Source organism: Carassius auratus, chromosome 24 (assembly GCF_003368295.1).
Source record: "Carassius auratus strain Wakin chromosome 24, ASM336829v1, whole genome shotgun sequence".
Classification (NCBI taxonomy): Eukaryota; Metazoa; Chordata; class Actinopteri; order Cypriniformes; family Cyprinidae; genus Carassius; species Carassius auratus.
In genome coordinates this window covers 16,905,640-16,931,644 of record NC_039266.1, presented here as the reverse complement: position 1 = coordinate 16,931,644, position 26,005 = coordinate 16,905,640, and the positions used below count along the sequence as shown (strand labels likewise).

At 36.0% G+C, this 26,005-nt stretch overlaps 2 protein-coding genes, 1 long non-coding RNA gene and 1 other non-coding gene across 5 annotated transcripts; 1 reads left to right on the top strand and 3 right to left on the bottom strand.

The window, feature by feature from the left end:
- Positions 1-124: 124 nt before the first annotated feature.
- Positions 125-214, bottom strand: trnar-ucu (transfer RNA arginine (anticodon UCU)). Its single transcript is given in 2 exon segments — positions 125-160; positions 178-214. It is a non-coding gene; the product is annotated as a tRNA-Arg (tRNA).
- A 226-nt stretch (positions 215-440) lies between these two features.
- Positions 441-1,756, top strand: rrs1 (ribosome biogenesis regulator 1 homolog). Its single transcript, XM_026201320.1, has one exon. The coding sequence runs from the start codon at positions 492-494 to the stop codon at positions 1,530-1,532; it is 1,041 nt and encodes a 346-aa protein (XP_026057105.1). The 5' UTR covers positions 441-491; the 3' UTR covers positions 1,533-1,756.
- Positions 1,757-7,085: 5,329 nt separating this feature from the next.
- On the bottom strand, positions 7,086-9,022 carry LOC113042768 (uncharacterized). Its single transcript, XR_003275624.1, has 3 exons — positions 8,771-9,022; positions 8,128-8,216; positions 7,086-8,001 (listed from the first exon to the last, which is right to left on the bottom strand). It is a non-coding gene; the product is annotated as an uncharacterized LOC113042768 (long non-coding RNA).
- A 3,146-nt stretch (positions 9,023-12,168) lies between these two features.
- On the bottom strand, positions 12,169-25,539 carry mybl1 (v-myb avian myeloblastosis viral oncogene homolog-like 1). Of its 2 annotated transcripts, XM_026201318.1 has the most exons (16): positions 25,061-25,539; positions 21,985-22,084; positions 21,420-21,491; positions 20,957-21,049; positions 20,288-20,508; positions 20,003-20,189; positions 19,741-19,818; positions 19,252-19,350; positions 17,952-18,182; positions 16,596-16,967; positions 16,380-16,516; positions 16,172-16,286; positions 15,067-15,177; positions 14,807-14,920; positions 14,512-14,691; positions 12,169-14,287 (listed from the first exon to the last, which is right to left on the bottom strand). In XM_026201318.1, the coding sequence occupies exons 1-16, from the start codon at positions 25,081-25,083 to the stop codon at positions 14,162-14,164; spliced, it is 2,259 nt and encodes a 752-aa protein (XP_026057103.1). In that variant the 5' UTR covers positions 25,084-25,539; the 3' UTR covers positions 12,169-14,161. The 2 variants fall into 2 exon arrangements, with proteins under 2 accessions (XP_026057103.1, XP_026057104.1); XM_026201319.1 differs by lacking the exon at positions 19,252-19,350.
- Between the last annotated feature and the right edge of the window lie 466 nt (positions 25,540-26,005).

Here is a 26,005-nt window from a genome sequence, read left to right as displayed (position 1 = left end):
ATCTATAAGATTCACATATTCTCGGAGTGAATCACTGAACCGTGTTTGGTTGAATCGTATCCCTGAACACTCAAGGTAACTTATGGCTTATGGCCACTTTTATCGTTTCTAAAAACAAAAACTTCGACTCTGGTGGGACTCGAACCCACAACCTTTGAATGACCTCGTTCATCAACCTAGAAGTCCAATGCGCTATCCATTGCGCCACAGAGCCGATAGGACGTCCTGCAACCATATCGGTACTAGTTCCTACCTCCGAAGTTTTCTAGACTACTTTATCTTATCATAATAATACATAGACACTATTATATTAGAAATTATTGTTTTTCTAAAACTTTAAGCTTAAAAACATATTATACTTTTATTTGATTAAATATTTTCTTTTTTTATTTTATTTTATTAGTAGGTTGTCAGGTCTTTTATTTTGAAATGAAGTACTTCCGCTTTTGGCAGCACATGTTGGGAAACCACGTTGTGTCTTTAGAACCAAAATGGCTTCGTGCAGCGTTGAAGACGTGCTCGCTAAAGCCGAAAGAGACGAGGCTGAAAAGCTAAAAGGTATTACAGTAAACAAAGAGCTAGACCTTGAATTTGACCCGGGTAATTTGCTTGCGTTTGATAAGAACCGGATAGATACTCGGGAATTTAAAGACGGTAAACGGGAAGACTTTCTCCGCTCACTGGCGAGAGATAACACTCAACTTCTCATCAACGAGATATGGAAACTTCCAACAGAAAGAGTTGAAGAAGTCATCGTCGCAAAGCTACCAGAGCCAACCACTCTATTACCCAGAGAAAAGCCTGCTCCAAAACCAAAGCCTCCTACAAAATGGGAACAGTTTGCCAAACTGAAAGGCATTCAGAAGAAAAAGAAGACCAACTTGGTCTGGGATGAAGTCCATAAGGAATGGAAGAGGCGATGGGGATACAAACGTGCCAAAGATGACACCAAGGAATGGTTGATCGAGGTCCCAGAGAAAGCAGATCCCAATGAGGACCAGTTTGCTAAAAAGAATAAAGCCAAGAAAGAGCGTGTGGCCAGGAATGAGTACAACAGACTCAAGAACATTGCCCGAGCTCAGAAGATCAAGGTGCCAGGCATGGGACTCGCACCCACCCCTAAGCAGTCCAAAGCAGAGCTGGCACAGGCGGTCAATATCGCCAAGATCTCCACGGCCTCTGTTGGGAAATTCCAGGATAACCTACCCAAGGAGAAGAAGCCTAAAAATACTGGGAAAAGGAGAAAGTTCCAGCCTCTTATTGGTGACTTTAGTAGTGAGAAACAGAAACAGCTGGATTTACTGAAAGTGATGGACAGCAAGAAGCCACGACTTGACATCACCAAAGCTGTGAATAAGCAAATGAGGGAAGAGGATATGGAAGCGAGGCAAAAGAATAAGAAAGACTTTGGAAAGAAGGGACAACGGGGAAAGATGTCTGGTAAAGGAAAAGGAAAGGCTGGTGGAAAGGGAAAGGGTCAGGGTCCTAAAGGCAAAGGACGGAAACCTCAAATGAAGCAAGGAAAGAGATAGAATCTTCAGCAGTGTGCTGCTTATATATATTGTAAAATCCTATATATATTGTATACATGATGTTGACCTGTCATGTGTCTCATAGAGCCATAACTTAGTGCTGGATTGATTCTGTACAATATGTGGTTGCACTCTGGTGTTCAGACTTTTACAGTGTTTATAAATAGCATGGATGTAATGCTGGACTGAAAATAATTGGGATCTGTTTTTTACACAAATCTTGATTTAATATTGACAACTGTTATTCACATAAGTGATTTCACAATAAATTCAAATCATCTCTGGTATGTCGTCTGTTCTTGGTTCAGATAGATTATATGTCATCTTTCACTCGAAAAGAAAGCAAAAATGTATACATGTATACTACTATCAAACATTAGCTTCCTTTATGTATAAATAATTAGCTTTTTTAATTGTATTATATAGCAAAAAAATATAGATGTACTTAATGTTCATATAAAACGTGCAAAACAATTAAGCTCCTATTTATTGCATTTGTTCATTTCTAGACAATTTTACATTATGCAGAATGGAATTAGTTTCAGGCTGTTTGTATTGAACAATGCTGCCATCTAGAGGTACATTTATGTAATACGTCTAAATATGTTTAATTTATCTAGTTTTTCATAAACTGAAAAAGTTAAAATTCATAAAGTAATAATAAATGTACTACAACAATGTTCTCTGCATGGTTTAGCCATATTATTTGAAACTACCCCTAAACATTTGTTTGGATTAGTCATTCTTGATAGTAAGTGTGTCACTATATGGAGTAATTTAATGTGAATGAAATGACCTTAAATACTCTCACCCATCCACTGAGTGAGGAACAAGACACCATATGTGCAGAATATTGATGCGTCTGCAGAGTTGGTGGCTCTTTCTAAACAAATTAATAACCATTTCATGAATTGATGGATGGTGTTTGACCACAGACACTATCTCAGATCAGCTGGGGGGGGGGGGGTTGGGAGGGGAAGTGCCCATCTGTTGACTGCTATCATTAATCAAACAATCACATTACAAATACCCCACGCCAATGGACAGAAATATAGGGCACACTTTATGTCAAAAACAATTAGCAATGCTGTGCTAAGAATGCGAGGTGTTTACTGATACACCATGTGAGATTAGCATACAAATGCTGTAAAAGGCTCAAAACCACCAGTTGATTTTATTTATTTGAAACGATCTGTTTAGTACTCCACTCAAAACACAGTGTATCTCACAAACATGCTGAATGCAACAGCTCATTTATTTAGTCATATATTTATATGGACGGTTAGATCTTTTTTATTACAAAGTAATCTTAATTGAAAATTTATTTCTGAGCTATCACTTATGTAATTAATAATCTGTCCACCAGATGGTGTTAACACAGCGACGAGCAGAGACTCAGTGACGGTGACGTCATTGGTATGGTGGTACGCGCGCGCGAGTTGAGTCATGACGAACATATGTGACCCTGGAGCACAAAACCGGTCATTAGGGTCATTTTTTTATTTACATTTTTTTAAATATCTTTTTTGGAAAACGTATTTATTCATTCTCTCAGATGAAACTTTCAGATGAATAAATAAGTTTCTGCCTTTAAAGTTGTTCAAATGAATTCTTTGCAATGCATATTAGGCTACTAATCAAAAATCAGTTTTGATATATTCACAGTAGGATATATCTTCAAAATATCTTCATGGAACATGATCTTTACTTATTATACTATACATTTTTTGAAAAATCAATAATTTTGATATACACAATATATTGTTGGCTATTGATGTGACTGTTTTTGTTGTCCAGGGTTGTATATAAGCTCAGATAGTGCCACAAAAGCAACATTTCATACACTATATTCCTTCTGGAGCACATTTTTTATACAAAGTGGAGCATTTTAGGACAACACAAAAATAATCTGATTATCTTTGTGATTTAGCTTTTGTTTATGTTTCTAGAAGGATGAGTTCATGGCTGAGGTTTACAACAGCTTAAGTTCAAACCAGGCCGGGACTATAGTGATCCTGGGGGAGGGCATGGGGTGAATTTGTCATCATACATAATGAGTCTGCAAATAACAGATCTTTACGCCCGTCGACCCCCACCGACATACACGGGCAGCTGCTCCCCCTCCCAGCATCACACTCCCTAAACAGGTGGCTCACTGCACATTAACTAACAATGCACACAGATAGAACACCAGGCCTGATCAATTCTTACACAATGAACCCTCCCTGATGGCTTGTATTGAATTTTATATACTGCCAGTCAAAAGTCTGGAATAAAGATTTTTATTTGTTTGTTTGTTTTGTTGAAAAAAAGTGTCTTATTCATACCAAGGCTGCATTTATTTGATGAAAATGCAGTTTAAAAATAGAATGAAATATTATTACCATTTAAAAACCTGTTTTCTATTTTTATTTATTTTTCTATGAAAGGCATTCTGATGGCAAAGCTGTGTTTTCTGCAGCCATATCTCAGTGCCATATAAAAATTATTGCTGAATTGGTGCACAATTATCAATTATTGTTACTTATTATTTCTAAAGGATCATGTGACAATGAAGACTGGAGTAATGGCTTAGCCTGCTTTACCTTACAGTAATATATATATATATATATATATATATATATATATATATATATATATATATATATATATATATATATATATATATATATATATGTAAATCTTAAAAAGTATTAAATTATATAAAAAAAAGAAAATACATTACAATAGAAAACAATTATGTTAAATGTAAGAATGTTTTACTGTAAGTTTATGTTTTTACTATATTTTTAATCAAATAAATGCAGCTTTATAAGAGACTTTTTTCAAAAACATTTAAACATCTTAATTATTCCAAACTTTTAAATGGTAGTATATAAACCGAGCATGGAAACATTTTTATATACAGTTCCTCATTTGATATAAAGTCTTTTCATGCCATTTCTCAGCCAATAAAACAACACTGCCAGTGCAATTTCACACTTTTCACCAGCGTGAATTCCTGTGTGGTGACTCTCTGGGTTCGAGGGGCTTGTGGAGATCCTGTTTTGAGCAGTCAAGGTGTTGCAGATTAAACCTCGCTGTGGTCCTTTGATTGGTGATGGTCCCGAACCAGTGCTGAACAGCCTGTCACTTGTCTCCCCTCATCAATGAGCTGGAATCTGGGTCATCGGGAATAAACAGGGCCTTTGTGCTTGTTGTTTCCTCTTTGTGTTCCCCAGCAGAGGCCGGCTACAAGTCCCCTGGGAGGGACGAAATGGAGGAGGGTGCTTTCCTGGCGCTCACGCGTGAGGCCCAGGCACACAGCTCTCCCAACTTGCTCCAGAGGATCTTGTCCAAGCACTAAAGGAATAGCCACTGCCATGGGGCCACCAATGGGGCTTTTGATGCTGAATGAATGACTCTTCCTTTACAGAAGGCATATGAAGTAGTACAGTAGCTGTTTTAGATTGGGTATTCGTATTCTTAACTAATTATCAACCCTGTGATACTATATTTGGGGAGACTGGAGGCACACATTTTCCTTCAGAATTCAAAGACTACATGTTTTATTTTCATATAAGGAGCATTTATTTATGTACCAAAGGTAACAGCGTTGTATTTTTTTTGCATTTGGATAGAATTGATCTTAATATTTAGTATTTCATTAATTAAGTAGTCATAATATTACAAGCTGAAAGTAGTTGGGGTAATTGTAACACTAGATGAAAAAATACTTAATATCAATAAATTCGCACCTCAAAATAGTCAGTTTATTGCTCAATAATATTTTAATTATATTAATAATACTGTCAGATTGTAAGCAAAATACTAAATGGTAAAAACAAATCTAAATATTTAAATAATACTGCATTAATGTTTATTAAGGATTTAGTCTTTAAATTCAGGCATAAACAGTGTTATAATTGCACTTGATATATCCTAGTCATGATAAATAATATTGTACAACTTCCAGTAAAATAAATACTTAGTATTATTTTTAATTTGTTAATATTAATAACATTTTAATAACACTATGATTCTTTCTTTTTCCTGAAAACCAGGAAGATAATATAAATTTAGGTTTTAAATCGAAGTCATCAAAACTTTAGGCCATATTTCTTGTAAAACACACTCCAATAATCTTAATTTTTATAGTACGCATTGGTTACATTGTGCATTTATATATTGACAAAAAATATATATATTTATTGGTGTAAGTAAAATTTAAGAGCTAAAAAAACAAAACAAATTTTTCTTCCCTTGTTGCTGTGTAGTGGCACAGAAAAAGTCTGATCAATAAACATGTCAAACTCGTCAACCACTAACATTTTAATGTAACAATAATTATCTTCCGATAGACCAGTCTGGCTGCTTTTCTAGAACAGCCGCCAAATCCAATCCCTGTACTTTAGTTTGAAATGAAGTACTCATCATGCACGCCATATATTATAAGATTAACTTTTTGCTCTACTGTTTCCTTTGAATCAGATCAGCCCCAGTAACTGACTTCTCTCACTTTTTAGCTTAATAAGATGCCTTGGCCATCTGCTATGCTTGGCTTACTGGTCACAATGACTTCAGCTTTCTCCTGGACCCTTATGCAGGGCTCTTATGGAACCTTATTAACCCTAATCCACTGATGCAGTGACTGTTGATGTCATATTGATATGCTACTGCACTTTTAAAACTGCTGACTTTATTTCTTACAATTGCGTGGTAATATCTCATAATTTTGTAATTCTGAATTCTCAGTATTGTTTATATCTTGTTCGTTTATATCTTGCAATTCTTACTTTTGCATTTTGTGTACATAATGTGATTTTGTACACTAATATAAATTGAATGTACCAAACCACAAGGAAAATGCATGCTGTGATATAGAGAGTTACTTTTGTGCATAATTCCAAGAAATAAAGTCAGAATTGTAAAATAAAAAGTCACAATAACCTTTTTTTATCTTTTTATTTTGTGACAGAAACAGGCTTCCATTCTAGGCTAAACTGTGTGTGCAGCAGAAACATTCATACAAACATTGTATATGAAGCCCGGCACACTACACAGTAAAAACAGAAGTGTTAATTTAACTCCTAAAGAGTTGAATTTGACTCTGTTTCAGATAACATTTGGTCCCACTCGAAATCAGTGTAAAATTTACTCTTTGGTCAGTGTCAAATTTTTAGAGTTAATTCTACTCAATATTGTGTAAAAAATAACAATGAAATGTGTAAAAGTATTTAACACTGTAGTGTAATCACACTGTTAAGAGTAATATAATTACACAGTATAGAGTTAATTTTACTCTTTTTAAAAATGACACTTTATGTGTAATATTTACTTTTCATTTCTCTACAGTGTTTTAAAAAGTATATATAAATTATAAGATGCATTGTTACTGAATTACAGAACTATCAACTACTATCGAAATAAAAACAAGCACAATAACACTAGATCACAGAACTCACAATTTATTGTAAAAAAATCAAGTATTTCAATGTCACTGAATTTACATTGCAAACCCATTGCCTTATCTCTGACAGAAACATGTATAACATAAAAAATGTTTACCTGAGAAAGCAATATGGCACGACAAGGAGAGATGTGTCATTCCTTCCATATAACATTTGTATGTCATATGGAGCGAATGAAGGACTGTATGACGTACCAAAGACGTAATGGGCTTTAAAGAGTTCGACAAAATCTCCAACTGAACCTGTTGCCTTGCATGGAAGTGCATGCTTGTCAAACACAATAAAGTAGGAGTGAATGGTGCTCTGTATGGATCCCTGGGCGAGAAGGTAGGGCTGACTGCTTTTGGTGATGTTGTCTAGATGCTGCTGCACACTGGTTCCAACCTACAACAAAACACATTCAACAGAATTGTTTTGGTGACTAACTTCTGACAATAGATTAGATCACAAGATTGAGGTGATAGAAGATATATTTTAAACAACTGTTAAAGAATTAGTTCACTTTGAAAAATGTTTTTGCTGATAAGTTACTCACCCCCATGTCATCCAAGATGTTCATGTCTTTCTTTCTTCAGGCGAAAATAATATACGTTTTTTGAGGAAAACATTCCAGGATTTTTCTCCATATAATGAACTTCCATGGTGACCAATGGTTTGAGGGTTCAAATGAAGGGTCAAATGTCTTAATGTAGCTTCAAAGACCTGACAATCCCTGCAGAGAAATAAGGGTCTTATATAGTGAAACGATCGGCTGTTTTCAAAATAAAAATAATATAATTTTTAACCACAATTGGACCTTTACGACATCATGACGGCACATGTGGCACATCTTGAGATTCTACAACGTACAATTGTGGTATTTTTATTTTGAAAATGACCGATCATTTAACTAGATAAGAACCTTATTTCTCTGCTGGGATCATATCGAGATTTTGAAGCTACATTGAGACAGACTTTGAACCCTCATTTGAACCCTCAAACCATTGGTCACCATGGTATCTGCAGCCGATTTTATGTAACTGAAAATATAAAGCACAACAGATATGATTATTGACCTAACTAGATATCATAACATAATAGGTTAAAGCTGTTTAATTGTGTCACTCCGTGATGTAGAGAGTATAGCTTTAACCTAATGTACCCACCTTCTTTCAAGAAAGCATCGAATGTCAGCTCAGACAGCTTGACGTATTTCTGCTCTTCCCCGAATTGAACACACAACAGCATTTTGCCCCTGTTAGCAAAGAAAATATATATTCAAAATCATAATTTAGCGCTGGTTCAACTAAGAGTTACCTATTTATTTCTCTCATGCACTATGCATTACTTAGATGTTACACTGCAATTACAAAGGGCGGCTGAAGAAGACAAAGTTGTGCTGGTTGAATATAACGTTAGGCTATTTTCTGCAGCTAATTAACAGGCTAGTTAAAGTTAAGAGGCACGGTATCCCATTAGCTACCAAATAACTGTTCCAAAGTTAGCTAGCACATTAGCTATTTTAGTTTGAACAGTAACCCTTTAAAATTGTTAAGCCATGTTAAACAAACACATCATGCAATCAGTGATCTAAGTTATCATTTATAAGACCAACATTAACTATCAGAAGCATGCTAACATTACCAATATATAAAAATATTGCAACATAATTTATGTATAAAGAAACACAGTTACCGATACGGATTCCTATAACTTGTAATATGACCTCAACTAATATCAGCACACTTTTAAAATTATGTAAAGTTAAAAAATACAGTTTTGGTGTGGACAACACAGGATGTTACTCACCGAGCAATATCAGTGGCCTAGCGTTGCTCCTTCGCAATCTTCCTCCACTGAAATGCAGCACGTTTGACAAGCACAGCAGAGTGGTGGGTATTTATCACTACTGTAGAGTTGAAATTGTCACTGCGTTTCTGCAGATTTTTACACTCACTTTTAACTCCACTAAAAGAGCAGTTTTACTCCCCAAAATGTTGAAAATACTCTATCTGGGTTAAAATAACTTTACTCTGAAATATTAACACCCCATTTTTTACTGTGTAGGCCTCTGTTTGAGACTGGTGTCAGCCAGGGCCCCTTTTGCTCTTGAAACTCAAAAATCACCCATCTAAATGAGCTTTTTATAGCTTCAGCTTCTACTGTATAGCTATGTGCCTGGCCAGCTCAGTGTCCAAACTCTCAGCAGTCAGCCAGTCATAACCAGTGGAAAGACTGACCTATATTAATAGGCACCTTTGGCAGTGGAGCACCACGCCTGGGTTTCCCGCCTGAACTGAGGGTGCCTGCCAGATGACTGGGTCTGTCACTGCTGCGATAGCCTACCATCTGCTGTCTACTGCACACAATGGCAGGCAATGTGCACACAGACCCAAGGGAGGGGCTTCATGGGATGGCTCTGTACAACATGCTGCACTGGGACACCTCTAAACACACACACACACACACACACACACATGCAAAGTGTGCATTGTTCTAGTCCCACTTGTAAGATTATATATTTACAGGAAATGTAGGGAAAAGGTGGTGTGCATTCAGTTTTTCATCAAATATTATGCCATATTAACGTTTGATGGACCCAGTTTGCCCAATTTTCTTTAATTATTTATTCACCCTCATGTGGTTCCATACCTGTATGATTTTCTTTCCTCTTTAGAACATATAAGATATTTGACGAAATGTCTCTGTTCTTTTGTCTATACAGTGGATAACCAAATTGGCTTGGTAACCAACATTATTCATAAAAAAAGTCAGACAACAGTTTTGGAACAACATGAGAGTGAGTAAAATGCTAGAAAATTATCACTTTTGGGTAAACTATCCCTTACACAAAAGTACACAAAAATTGCATAATTTTGCACACATGACTTCAAAATTACAAAAACAGCCAGTGAGTCGGATGTTGATTCAGTAAACTGAGATTCAGTGTATTTCTCCAGTGAAGGATTCGGCAAACGGGAACTCGTAAGTTTGCTGGGCTTTTTTTTGAGTGATTCATTAAAAGAACCAACTCAAAAGAGTTGTTTGTTCATGATTCGAATGAGATTGACTGAGCTGCATTATTGATTCATTAAAAAGAACCAGTTCATTTACTTGCAAATCTGAACATTTTTGTTTTCGTCATTATTTATACATGTATTACTCATTAATAACGACCGAAAATTCACATTGACTCTGGTAATTATAAAAAAATTTGATCTTTTTTTTTTTTTTTTTGTCGCTGAAGATTCACAAGAAGAGGTAGTTATTGAATTTCCATGACTTTTCACTCGTTTGTTTTTAATTGGATACTTATTTTTAAAGATCAGTATTCTCAATATAAATAAACTAATTAATATAATATATAAATAAATTATAATATACAGTCATGTGAAAAAGTTAGGACACCCTCTTGAATTCCATGGTTTTGCTGCTGTGCTTGGGATCATTGTCCTGTTGCATGATCTAATACTGGCCCAGCTTTAGCTGTTGGACAGATGTCCTCACATATGACTCAATACTTTGGTATACAGAGGAGTTCATGGTCGATTCAGTGACTGAGATGCCCAGATCCTGTGGCTACAAAACAAGCCCATAATCATCAGCCCTCCACCAGCATGCTTGACTTTTGATGTGTGGTGTTTGTGCTCAAAAATGCTGCTGTGCATTATGGCCAAACATCTCCAATTTGGTCTCATCTGTTCAAAGGACATTGTTCTTAAAGTCGTATGGTTTGCTCAGATGCAACTTTGCAGATCTACTGTTGACCTGTCCATAAAGCCTATAAAAAATTTGTCTTATTGTATTTCACAATACTTCAGCATGTTATTCTTACAAAGTAAAGGGAATGTTTCAGGACTTTTTTACCCAAGCAAAGTCTTAATTCTTAATTCTTTTGCAGTTAACGTTTCTTTTCTTCTCCACCTTTTTTTTAAAAATGCTGATCTCAATGTCCCAGTGAGCATTTTGCTGTCCAGTGGTCATGTCTTTACTTTGCAATTTCTGTATTGCATTAATTTAGAATATTTCTCATGGGGTTTTAATAACTTTTGACCTTTCAGTCTTTTTTGGCTAATTTTATCTGTAAAAGAAAACATGCATAATAATTCTGCACACCAGAATATAATGAGTTTTTCACTTCGAGCCTTCATGGACACTTATATATCGCTTATAAATGATAAATACAAAAATAATAGTAGTTATTAAGTTATTATTGTAAGATTGATGTGGTTTGGAATTGGTGAAACGTGCTTGGAAAAAAAAATATGACCAGAATATCAGCTTGCCTAATATATAATTAATCCATGTGTTCCCAGTGTTTTTCAGAACTTGTTGCTTTTGTCTCTTCCTTGAAACATCCAAAATACATAATGCCATCACAAATAGCACACATAACCATTATAGTAATTTTATAAGTTGGCTAGTAAATGAGTAAAGCAGAGTAATTTTTTCTACTTGTAGACCAATAACAACCTAAAGATTAAAGTTCTTTCTAAATTTACACATCACTGTCAAAAAATACAACAGGTGTTTGTTTTGGGTTGAGCCAAAATGGATTCAGTAGCCATCAAGCACTCAGTGCACTGTACAAAAGCCAACCAATTTATCCCCAATGGGCCTTTGACATCTCTCAAGCCTGCATTGACCATCTGAAAAATACAATAGCAAAGTGTTCTCCAAATTTGAAAGAAATATATAAGAGCACATGTGTTATAGGCTTGTAATGGCCGTCAGCAGCAGAAGGCATGTCAGTGGGGCCTTGCGCCCCTCTATTCAGGGGAAATTGAGTGAATGGGCCTGCAAAACCAACAGACATACAGAACAATAGAGCCAAAAGACATTATTTCATGGGCGAGTGGGCCTCTTTAAAGAGAGCAGCTGACCTGTGGAGAGCTGTGTTGTTCAGGGAGGGTGTGAGTCCACAGACCCCAAGGGCAGAGATTGCAGCACCCCACGGCCCAGTGACAGCAGATAGCATCAACTCAAGAGACCTCAACTTCCATTACCACTGTAAACACCTGGCTTTCAGAAGAGAACAGGACTCTGCAAGGTCTTTCGCAGTGTGACATGACAGAGTAGGTGATTATTAGCCAAAAAATTAGGTCTTAGGAAGGGTGGAAGAGGTGTCAGTCAAAAAGCTAAATACTGTTCGAATTAGTTTCAGAGAATAAGCCACAACCTCTAAAGAAAAAAACATAAGTGGCACATTTTAAAGAGCATATTTTTATTTTTAGGTATGTGAATGACAGCATGGCTATTGGTGAGTTGGTTGTAATATCAAAGAAGCAGGTTATTATTGTTCAGCGGAAAACAATGTCAAATTCGTAACACTGCATGAGAAAAGAGTATGTCAGTTGAAGTGCACTGCTTGTTTTCATGCATGTCCGTTTGCTACATATTCTTGCTTCCCTCAAGTCTACAGAAAAAAGGAAATCCCAACAAACAAGACAAACACTTTGACAGTAAAATGAAGACGAACAAAGACATAATAAACACTTATCTACAACGTTACATGCGCCAATATAAATGAATCTCAGTAACACAGATGCGTTGAGGGACACAATGTGTAGTGTTTCTTTGAATACAGATGGTGTTTTTGCATTCCAATATCTGGGTTACATTTAGCAAAAATAAACTTTTTACAAAAAAAAACAAAAAAAACCAAATAATGATAAAACCCAATATGTAACGCTAATACTGCCGAATTCTTTAACATCAGGATTTTCCTTTTCCCTTAGACTAACTTATCATTGGGAATAACCTGAAACTATTTTACATGGGCTCTTCTCATGTTAATAAAATAATAAAACAAGACATTTAATTCAACATTTCACCTCATATGAGAGCAAAGCAATTGTCCTACACTTCCTTCAAACCATTGTGCTTATGTCAGTTCCTGCTGTAACTCAGTAGCAGCGAGCAAATCCTTACAAACATTTGTTCCAGAGCAAGAAAGTGAGAGAAAGAAACTAAGTTTACACCATTTTCCCTTTGGGATGACGTCTTGACATGTCAATGTTAATGAAATGTTTAAATACATTCAGCCACCAATAAAAATCCTCACATACAACAAAATGTAAACACTACAGAGGGCATAAAACAATAGATAATAAATGACAAATCAACATTAATGCAATATTTGAAAAAAGTGCAATTTCCCCATATTTTGGAGGCTGAAAGCTGCTTGCTGCTACTTTTATGGTCAACCAATTGGGTTAAAGAGGACGGAACCTTACTGTACAGGCCAAGAAATTAGTGGCAGTGTTATTGAAATGAGAAATATGTAATGGAAGGTAGTCAAATTTTTAACAGAAAAGAAATATAATTAGATTTTCTTTATATCTTTGAAATAAATAAATTAGTTAAGATTTAATAAATAGAACCTACAGCTCTAAACGAACAAATCTCACCTACGTATCTGTTCTTGGAACGTGTTATTTATAATGCTACACGCGCATTAATATAAGTACCAAACATGATTTTGGCTGAACTGAGAACATTTTCACAAGCAGCGAAGATGCTGGATTTAGACTTCAGTTGCAAACATGCAAGTCAGCGATTTTACGCCTCTTTAACAACCTTCACTTTAGAGCAAAAAAAAATACAAATAAAATGTTCGAGGTACCTTCCAGTAAACGTCAACTTAGCAGATTTATGCTATACAATACATTCAGTGAGTGTCCTACTCTTAAAAAATAAAATAAAATAAGATAAAATAATCGGGGTGGAACCTTTGTTACGTTTGGAGCGGAAACGATTACGTTGCAAGTGCTATCCAGTTACTCCTCACCCTAACAAACAACCACAGTAGTGCAACACTGCCAGTGCTCCCCAATCCTTAACACCAGTCTCTAAAATCCTCTAAAAAGAGCTTAAAACTATCTGAAAATATCAGTTTTATGATTTTTTCCTTTAAAAAAAAAAGCAGCCCTTAAGAATCAGCACACTGTCTACAGCTAAAAATTGTAAAACCCATTAGCTAAATTCAGAAAATCTAGTGCTATTTGTATTTTGACTACATATTATGACTACATTCGCATACAAGTTTTTTTTTTTTCCTAAGCGATACATTGTTATATCAGTAGGTGTTAAGCAAACATTATAGTAAGTGTTTCTGTTTCCTACACCAGATTGTCTGAGAGGTTAAATGTGGGTGTGATAGAGGAAAAGAGGAGGGTTGCTGTAGTGCAGTAGTGATGTTTAAAGGACGAGAGCTCTGGAAATGCAGGCGGTAGGGTTGGTGTTTAAGTAACGCCTGGCCTGCTCAGTCATGATCAGCTGATCCTCCGTTTTCCCAAAAACCACCGCCTCCCACTCACTGTTGGCCTGTTGGATATGAAAATACATATTTGAGTTTGACCAAGTAAGCTGGGAAAAATCAAGCTGGGAAAAAACTTAACATCAATATTAGATTCAGTTATAAAAAGTCATTTTTATTTCAGTTAACGAGTCAATTGTGCGTTTCTGCAAGCACAATGAATATAAGTTAATGGCATATCAGATGCTTTTCTTCTTTGCTCTTATGCTAACAGAACAACTGAGTGTATTACCGGAGTGGGTGTTTGGTATGGTGGGCTCCTTTGGGTCATGTTTTCTCTCTTGTCCTGTGGGCTAAGCGAGCGGACTATTGAAAAAGATTCCTTCAGTGATCCAGGAGAGCAACAGTTCTCCTCTCTCTCTGTCAATGGCATCATGAGCATTGATCTGGTCAGTAGGTTGTTACTATGAGACTAAAAGAGGGGCGAAGATGTTGCGTGAAGAGCAGAAACAAAAGCATTGCAAACTCAAAAAGTTAAAAACACTAATGGTGCATCATAAGTTTGTGAATTAGGATAATGGTCTTACCTCTTCATTGCTGTTAATCTGCTGTTGGGGAAACAGCTGTACATTTAAACAGTCTTTTTCCCAGCTGTCCAATACCAAAGACTTTCTCACTTTCCTTGCAGGAGCTTCCATCAGCTGTGAACCCCAAATGCCACAGTTTAAAAATAAAAACTAGTGTTCAGTTTAAAAGTTAACATTCGATAAAAACTGTTGAACGTTTAAACTAACCCCATTTGCATGATTGTGAGAACAGAACAGATATGTAAGAAAGTGGCCGGTACCTCATAAGATCTGAACTGAGGTTGGTTCTGCACTTGTGTGAAGATGTCAGCCCCAGTTTCCTCTTTCAGAACTTCTCTGATGTCCTCCTCAAGAAGTGCCAGTGGTTGGGGCTGAACACACCAACAAAATATATCAAAAGGCAAATGAATGAGTGAAGCACCAGATAAATATTTGAACAGTCATAGATAGGTGAATCTTATGAAATCTGTCCAGTCAATATTTAACCTTAAAATTCAAAGAAAATCAATACTGTTTTTGGGACTGTTAAGTTTTGTCCTGACAAATATTAGAAAAATATATTAAGTTATAAAAATATTCATTAAGTTTTATATACATACATTCATATACATAGTACATACTGTATACACATACACTCACTCACACACACACACTGTGCACTCAGATCAGGATTTTTGAAGCCGATCACCAAAACAGTATCTGCCGATATGATGACCGGTACCAATCTTTTTGAACCCTAATTTTTAACATTTATATAATTATATAATTATTTATAGTGAAACTCCAATTAGGATTTTAACAGATATTTATTCAAGGCTTGAATTAGATTTTTGAAAATGGGGGAATTCCTCTCATAGGTGAGTCTTGTGTGTGTGTTTGGGGTGGGGGGGGGGGTGATTTGGGGGTGGAGTGAGGCATTTTTTATTTTTTTTTATGTATAATTTTCTCACCTAAATGTTTGATAATGCAGTGCATTTTTACAATGGGGAAAGTGCTGCACAAAAGTTTACACACAGCACAATCCTGAATTGTAAGCTGTATGTGAGGCGGCCTTAAGGCCAAAATATACTGTGGCCATCCAAGTTATGCGGCTGTCCGCGTGACAAAATTTTCATAATCAGAAGTGTTCGCCCACCGTCCGCCGGCAGCCCAATTTTTGTGTCCGCGTGGATGGCTCGAGAGCAGCGCAGACTGTTTTACAATATATATATATATATATATATATATATATATATATATATATATATATATATATATATATATATATATATATATATATATATATATATATATATATATATAAATAAATTTCTATAGGCCTCTTAATAATGACACAGCATCAAAAGTTTTTCCATTTGGACTTACCACCATTCTTAACGGGCCGTGCATCTTCTCCTGGGCAGCCAGGGCGTTTTTGAAAGGAGTGGGTGTTCTTGGAGTGTGGACTATAATATTCTTATGGAGTTTCGGGGTCCTAAAACTGTGAAGACAAAAACAGTATTAGTCATTTCTGGATTCTGAGATTTTATGCTCGATATTCTTAAGACAGCAGAAGTGAAGAATGATGCCTGACCCCGTGTTCTCCTTCTGGTGTTTTGGTGTGGTCTCTCTCTGGTGGGGTGTGTTGAGGCATTTCTGTCCACACACTGGAGTGGATGTAAGAGCAGGATTGTCGAGGCTCAAGGGCTCACCACCAGACACATTGAAGAACTAAATGGGAAAAAAAGGTTTGAATGAATCCACACAATTCTGTGGTCTAAAAGGTGTTTTGTTAGAAATCTAGCCATACCTGAGAGGGTGAGAATGGCAGGCCTTTGACAGGGGTGTTTTTTGGTGAGTTCCCACTGTTGTCTATGAAAGCACAGCTCCTTTCACCCGCAGGTGACTGATCTCCTCTCTCTCTTCTCTTCTTTCTCATGATGGACAGTGGTGGAGAGCTGAATCTGTTCATGCAGGTGTTAGAGAGAGCCACAGACTTGCCCTGGTTCACCGAGGCACACTGCCTGCTCATCGCTGGGACAGTGGGAGCATTTACTGGATAGGCCAGGCTTTCTGTGCACCTCACCAGGGTCGTACAAACATCAGTGGGGTTAGCGGCCTTCGGAGAGGGGCCTCCCTCAGTGAGATCAAAGCTGGTCACATCACTCCAGGCCAAAGGATCCTGAAGCATCAAAACATTTACCTCACTTTTCATTAGTGGCAAGTAAAAATATGTATCTTTGATATCATTTTACTAAACTGAACTAAAAATTGACTAAATTTATAATGCAGAGTAAATTATTCTTGGCATATAATCAAGTAAATTATATGACACCAAATTTGAGGTAAATATACTTTACAGAATGCGTTCAGAAATGCTGTAAAAAGGGAACTGAGAAAAATAGAAAACATGAAATCTATAACTTAAAATATAACTTCATACCTAAATAAATAAAGCTTTTTTTAAGTTTTGATTAGGAAGGTGTGCCAATTGCAAGATCAAAAGCAATTAATTTTTTTTTTTTTTTAACCTGAATTTACCTATTGTTTATGGATGCACAATATAGGTAGAGTCTTATATCAGTTATTGGCTAAAATACTTCTTTTTGTTTTTTTAATCGATCAGTATTGGTTGATATTGATATTTAATTGTGCATGTGCATTTCCCCTATTTTTTATCATCCAATGCTCACCTAAAGTTATATATATATATATATATATATATATATATATATATATATATATATATATATATATATATATATATATATAATTTAATAACACTGTTAATCTGTCTCAAAATATATATAATATTTTAGTTTTTTGATATTTTAGTTTGAATTTATTTAGACAAAACAGTATTTTAATTTTGTAAATTTCTCGGTTTTTAGTAATCAATATTTAACTTACTGGTGACATTGTATGTATTATATTGTATTGGCAAGAATTTTAATATCATCTAGAATTAATAATTCTGATTAAAATATTAATGCAATATTATTATTCAACATGTATACATTACAGAAAATAAATCTGATTTATTTTTATTGCAAAATAATAAAACTATACTATAATATTATCCATATTTTACTATCTATATTATATATAGATAATACATTATCTATTTTATAGATAATGTACAATCCATATTATACTCTCTGCTTACCGAGTCAATAAGCTCCATGGTTTCTGCAAACTCTGGGATGGTCTCTAGAGTGGACAGCACAGCACTGGCCTCAGCAGCCAGGAACTTGCTGGGAGAGACAGGCAGAGGCATCCCAGCCGGCCGGCCCTGCTCTAAACGACACACCTCCACCCCTCTGTCCTCCATACTCTCTGTGGTGGTGACAGTATCATCAGGAAGGCTGTCTGACCAGCTGGAGTAGCTCTCGGGATTCTGTATAGAATCAAACCATTGAGGTCAGTGAGAAGAAATTATGATTATTAAAAAACCACGATAAAACTGAAGTGATGTGGAAGGGAGAGTTAAGACACACCCGAGCCAATAAACCTACACTTACTTCACTTATAATATGTGAATTTCATAATACCAGTACTTTGTGACCATATGTGATCCTGGACCACAAAAGCACTGATAAGTAGCATGGGTTATTTGTAGCAATAGCCAGCAATACATTATATGGGTCAAAATTACATATATAAAAAAAAATTATACCAAAAATTTGGATATTTAGCAAAGATCATGTTCCATGAAGATATTTTGTAAATTTCCTATCATACATATATCAAAACTTAATTTTTGATTAGTAATATGCATTGATAAGAACTCCATTTGGAAAACCTAAAGGCGTTTTTCTCAATATTTACATTTTTTTGCACCCTCAGATTCCAGCTTTTCAGTATCTCGATCAAATATGGTCCTATCCTAACAAATATTATTCAGCTTTTAGATGATGTGTAAATCTCAATTTCAATAAACTTACCCCTTGAAAACATTTATGATATTAACCGAAAAAAAACCAATATAATCTCTATGGTAATGATACACTGCATTCTTGTTGACAAATGACAAGGAAATGGTGAAGAATTATTTAAAAGCCATTCATTTTCACCTAACACCTAAAAGTTGTAAACATGCTACTCTCCTAAGTTGATAATATTAATTTATAATGATACGATCAATTATAATATGCAGAAAAGAATACAGTATGTATCTTCAATATAATTTAAAGATAATTTAATGATGAATATGTTACAAATAAATTAATAAGTGCAAAAAAACAAACAAACAAAAAAACACATGCTTTCATGCCTGAAAGCGGTCACTAGCGGTAGTTTTAGTTAATAAAACTAAGGGTGGGTGTGAGGCAGGGAGGCAGTGAATGCGGGGAGGATTTACTAAGCAGCACAGCTAGAAATGAGGGTATGGGGGAGTAAGATGGGAATAAAGGGAGGCGATGGGACCTATAGCGCACTATTCTACGCGCACACACGGTGTTTCTTACACGAGGGCCCGACTGTCTTCTGACTTCATTCTCAGCTGACATTAGCAACAGCTCTAGCTCCTTAATTCTTTTCTCTTTGTCTGGGTCGTCATGGCATGGCTGTGAGGAAGAAGAACCAGGAGGAAGAGGCGGAAAGAGAGACCGAGACACACACTTTACTGACAATTTCACAAGACTTTCATGAGGTCCTGAATTTCACCAAGCAAAACCACTCAGGATTCAGCTGCTTTTTAGGACTTTGATATTACATTCAATAATGCCCAAACACTATTTTATAATCCATATAAAACTGCACTGGTGAAATCCATATAAGGAGCAGTTTAACACCACACCAAACCACACACATGCAGATTAAACAATTATACACAAACATATTAGATTGATTTTTGTTTTAATTAATAGAGAAGACAAACAGACTTCAGAAAGCAGGAAGCTCAGAGATATAGAGGAGACTGAAGCATGCCGTGAGAACTGCACCATGGGACTTACCGACATAAAGCTAGAGATCTCAACACTGATGTTTTCCATACACTGGCCACTTTCTGAACCATACGGATATCTGGGTGGCTGCCAGTCAGAAACAATATGAAAGCTTGTATGTTAGACGCTACACATCTGATGTGTATAATATTAAACATAAATACAAATTAAATCAAAAATTATTGTTAGGTTAATAAGTGATATCAAAATTCAATACTATTTTGTCTAAAAAACTTCACTCCAAAAAAAATAAGAAAACTAAAATGATCACCTGTGATTGGCCACTCATGATCATCTGATTCTGGTTATGTTGATATTCCACAGATGGACTGGATTTGGGGCGTTTCTTCTGGCCAGGGTCACTGCTGTAGCTCTTGCTGCCCTCCTGCAAGTAACCCTCATGTTCCACTTTCCTGCGCATGGTGGAGTTCCAATGATTCTTAATGGAGTTGTCTGTCCTATAAAAGTCCAGTAAAGTAAAGGTCATTCTCTGGCCAACACACACACTGGCATTCTTCTATATTCTCGGTTTTTAAGTTCAAATAGATCTTTTTACCGTCCAGGAAGCAGCTTTGAGATCTCAGCCCAGCGGTTGCCCAGACGTTTATGTGCTTCATAGATAATACGATCCTCTTCCTGGGTCCAGGAGGATTTTTTCACTTCTGGGTTGAGGTGATTGTGCCAGCGCTCTCGGCACTGCTTGCCTATGCGGCCCTGTAAGTGCTTGGCAATCACTGACCACCGTTTGGGCCCATACTTGTGAACCAGCTCAATCACCTGTTGAGATGTGAAACATGATGAACAAATGATCAGAACATAAGTGAGACTGGAGTAATGGATACAGCTAAATGCTGTTCTGGTGAGCATAAGAGGCTTCTTTTAAAAAGTCTTACTGACCCAAAAAACAGTATTTTATGTACAACTTTTAAATTTATATTGACATTATAAGCCAAATAGGGCAAAAAGTGTTTTTTATGTGTGTTTTGAACCATGCCAGTTCTTCTGGAATGTTGTCATGCAACTTCTAAACACTGTGTTGTAGGATACTGCAACAAAAGCTTTCAGTTCTTCTGGTGGTAGAGGAGGAGTACAATGATGTTTGCACTCTAAAACATAAAAACAGGACTATGAGGTCATCACACCCCACCCAAATGTGTCATCTTTCGCCATTTATTCATCCATCTCTGTCTTCCTCTGAGGACATAGAACACCCAGCTCGTCTTACCCTCTGATCCTCCTCTTTTGTCCAGGGTCCTTTCACCAGCTCTGGGTTGAGCACCTTTTGCCAACGGTGCTGACATTGACCATCTGTCCTTGTCTGTCAAAGTGCAACAATATCCCACATCAACACCTGCGGCTAGTACACATACACCTACAATAACAACACTTTTACTAACTCACAGGCATGTCACTAATAATAAAACATACATTTAATAAGAGTTCTGCTGAAAGTCTATCTAGTCTTTCCTTTGCAACAGTGTTTTTTAGTCTAAAGATAGAACTTAATATTATGGTTTATAGTAAAATGGTAGTAGTATGGTACAGTATAGTAACACTTAATTTAATTTGAATATGCATGTGAAATAATACGAAAAAAATCACCTCACAGCTACACTACAATATTCCAGCCACATTTTAAAAATGCTTTTAAAGTAATGATCAAGCATTTGATTCAGCAAGTTACTTACTGGGAAATAATTGGCGATTGATTTCCAAGCATCAGCTCCTTGTTGCTCAACAAGCTTCTTTAGCTTCTCATCCTGCACACGAAAGAGATATCACGAGATTTTTTTTCACCTCAGACACAACTAGCAGGCTGTGAGAGCAGAACTAAAAGCACTTGGCAATTCCCCACCCTTTCCTGTTTCATCACAGGAACCTAAAACGTTTCCCATTTGAAACTTACAATATCATGCCGTTCAAAAGTTTGCAGTCAGTAAGATTCATGAAATGTTTCTGTAAGAAGTCCCTAATCCTTTAACAAGGCTGCATTTATTTGATCAAAAATACAGTAATATGTTTGTGGAAACCATGAAACATTTTATATTCAGGATTCTTTGAAAAAAGGAAAGTTCAAAAGAACAACATTTATTTTAAATAGTAATATTTTCTAACAAAATGAATGTCTTTACTGTCAATTTAGAGCTATTTAATGCATCCTAGCTGAATAGAAGTACTCATTCATCAATATAAAAACATTACTATTTTATGTGAAATAATTAGAATTAAAATAGAAATGCATGTATATAATACCTCATCCCGGGACCATTTAATTTTGCACAGGGTCTTTTTGGAATTCTTGGGGTCTCTGCTGTCAGGGTCCGTAGAATGACGTTCATCATCCTCATCTTCACTGCAGCCATAAAACACATACAAAGAATACAGAAAAGGAAGAGTCAAACACCGTTTTCTGTTTGGTCTAATTGTCTCACAGAAGCCATTACTCTCAAACTGTCCGCCTGACACAAACCGTTGAGCAGACAAGCTTGATCACTCATCTGTAAATACAAGATGCAAACCATTTAGAAAAGCAGCCAGCTCATTAAACATGACATGCCTTAGAGTAATTACTCTGCAAGCTGGCAATGCAAGCCACGATTCAAAGTGAATCCAAGCATTATTCAACTTATTTCAGTGCATTAGTTTGCATTTTGATTTATTTGAATATTATTTTTTTCCCATTATCCAAAAACACACACAAAAAAACACATTCAAGTCGTTTCCACAGAAGTAAATTAAAGTGACAAGCACAATGCCAAAGACTTCAGTCTATAGGAATGCCTTGTTGCCTGGTAACATTTCACCAATGCAATGAGGTGGACAGTATTTAATCAACACCATGCATCGGGTAGTTAAGTCTCCCTGGGATACCAGAGCGCAAACTTAATGGAAAACCATTTATCCGATGCTAATAGTGACTATCAACATAAACCAAGCTCAAGCCTTATTTGCTGCAGAGCTGAAAGATTCTCCAAAAAAGCAAGGAAGGAAGTCTAGTCATTAAAGAAATTTGCAACAGCACATTCTACCAGAATGCCTTGCTGCAAAGTCTAAAGTTATGAGAAATGTGTTTAAGTGCTGTTTTTAGCCGAAGTCCAACTTTGACTAAAGCGGTACAAATATGGAAGTCCAAAATCCTTCTTGCTGCCATCATTATCCAAAAACACACACAAAAAAAACACATTCAAGTCATTTCCACAGAAGTAAATTAAAGTGACAAGCACAATGCCAAGACTTCAGTCTATAGGAATGCCTTGTTGCCTGGTAACATTTCACCAATGCAATGAGGTGGACAGTATTTAATCAACACCATGCATCGGGGTAGTTAAGTCTCCCTGGGATACCAGAGCGCAAACTTAATGGAAAACCATTTATCCGATGCTAATAGTGACTATCAACATAAACCAAGCTCAAGCCTTATTTGCTGCAGAGCTGAAAGATTAATGCTGTTTTAGGCCGAAGTCCAACTTTGACTAAAGCGGTACAAATATGGAAGTCCAAAATCCTTCTTGCTGCCAGTCTGCATGTTTATCATTGAAACATTGGCTGGCTCTCAGTATTACAAGCCATTCGATGAATGAAGTGTTTCATTTAAGAAGCATGCTTCAGTATGATCTCCACCCTCAAGGAAGGGGTGAGGTGGATGAACAAGCCTGCTTTACTTCAGAGGTGATTTGCTGGCATCATTCAGTCAGGAGGCAGGCCAAAGTAATGCTCGGCCAATGGAAGCGATCAAACAGGATCTGGACAAACTACAATCACAGTCCATCAGATTGAGGCCTGCAGCTGGTCTCCCTTTTGAAATTACATTCAGATATCTTCCATCAGTATGTGACCCACCAAATTTACCAACCCCTGATTTAATAGCAACAAAGAGAGGACAAGAGAGACTCACACAAACATGTTGGGTTTCCATGTTTTATGGGGTCTTTCCATAGACATAATTATTTTTGTACTGTAAAAACTGCATATTCTATCCCACAACACTAAGCCTACCCCTAAAAATTATTCTCACAGAAAACTTTACATAAAAAAATAATAATAAAAATCACGATTTAGCATGATTTATAAGGGCCTTTCCTGATGGGGTCTGTAATGTTTCCTGATGTGAAACACACATTAAAATCTTCATTCAACCATAAATACCATCATGTTTTTTTTTTAAGGTACAACAACTAAGCAGTACATCACCTTCCTCCCTCAATGTCATCATTTGGAAAATCTGACTAGACATGAATAAATGCTTGTGTGCCAAACATTACACACAAGATGAATGTACTTACTACTTAATTACAACTCTAATACACATTAATGTAAAGTCTAATACTTATTGTTTACCTCTAAATATGCAAATCTGTTTTGATCAATTTTTAACTTATTGTTAATAATGTATTACATAATAATTTAACTTCTAATGACTTTTCCTTCCTCAATCCCTCCAAATCAAACTGAATTATAGGCTTTATACCTAGAGTGTAAATGTATAACAAATGTGTAAATTTAAACAAAGAGTAAGATACAACTTATTTACATATTCACGGTCTGCTTTAATATCCTATGTTAAACATAAATGTTGATTGTCTAATAATGTATTTATATGTAATAATGACCTATAGCAGGCCGCAAATGTCATCTAATACCATAATCCACTTGCACCTTCTCTTATTTCTGTTTAGTGAACACTAACACATGTACATAAATTAAAAACTTTTTCATTAATTATTTTTTTTAATAATATTTTTTTGTTATTAATTTTCGGACAAATTTTACTTCAGATATTATAAAATAACCGGTTAGCATGCTAGTTCACTTCAGCTGTACTGTTCAATAGGGAACAGCTAGGCTAACCACTAGCATTCAGGCTAACACAATAAACTAATCTTAAACATTTGAAACTGTTTGATAAATGACATTTGGTATGAGGAAACATGTTTGTATATATAACAATATATAATATTTTTTTTATATAAAGCTTGAGTCAGTTTTTGAATCATGATCAACCTTGTGGATCAGCAGGTGCTAACATGTGATCCGTCACTTGGGACTGTCATATCATTTTTATACAGTTAAATATCAGAATTTATTAACATAAATATTTAAGTATTGATATTTTGAGCTTTACTGTTGCCATGGCGACACAAATAACTCATCTTGGAGACTCCAGATATAAACAATCTAACGTTATACGATCTCCCGATGTTGTGTAAATTGGGCATCAACATAAGATCTGTACATTTACCCAGAATCCATAACACCACAATTATTCTGCTTATTTAAATGTTGAGTTTGATTAAGTTTACAAGGCACTGAATAAGATTGATCATCTCACCTGCGAGACTTCATGTTGGCCATGTCAACTGTGTTCAAGTCCAGCTCGTTTCAAAGGGACGTGTCTTTAAAACATCCAATATTGCAATTCTTTTCGAAATGTAGCAGTTCTTGTTGAAAACACACAGCTGACATTTATTCACACGTGCTACTGTCACACATGTATCTGTTTTCCGTGAAAAGCTTCAGATCCGTGCAATCACATCTCCGAGAGCAATTTTGCAATAAATACGACAAAACGTTCTTCCACAATGCTTGTTATTAAATAAGGAAAGCCAAAAAAGATTACTTCCAATGCGATCTCAAAATGGTGAAGGTAGAACATCTATTGCTATAACTCTGTGTTAGTCTTACGCGCCTTGAACGCACACACACCCCTCTGTACTGTCACTCTAGACTGCGTTCTCAGCGTGTGTGGGTTTTCCACTCGTTCTGTATCATTTTTTGTCCATCCCGCCGAATCTGCGCACAGCCTTCTTCCGGAAACGGGTTTGAATCCGCGCACGCGGCCTCGTCGCTGATTGGTGTAAAAAGGTGGGCGGTGCAGCGCGCTCTTGTTGTTGAGCAGCAGCTGGTCTGCGTCACTCGCTGACGCCCTTTTTATTTGCATACAGCTAGTGATAGTCTGAGAAAAGTGTGAGATTACTTTACCGCTTAACATTTTCATGTTTAAATAATACAATTAAAAGTATTTTGTGGAGAAGAATATAATTTTTTTGCAGGTTCTGAATATTGAAATTTACAGTACTGCGAAGGAAAATTTTTTTTCTTAAACATATCACAGGCTTTCTAATTATGAAAGTCCATGCTGCCCTCTTGCGGATATTTTGTGAGTTTTTTTTTTGTCTTCGGAAAATGTACGAGTATATCTGTTTTGTTTGAAATCAAATGTATTTGTTAAAAACAAACAGACAAATTATTTACAATTTAACACATTTTAATAAAC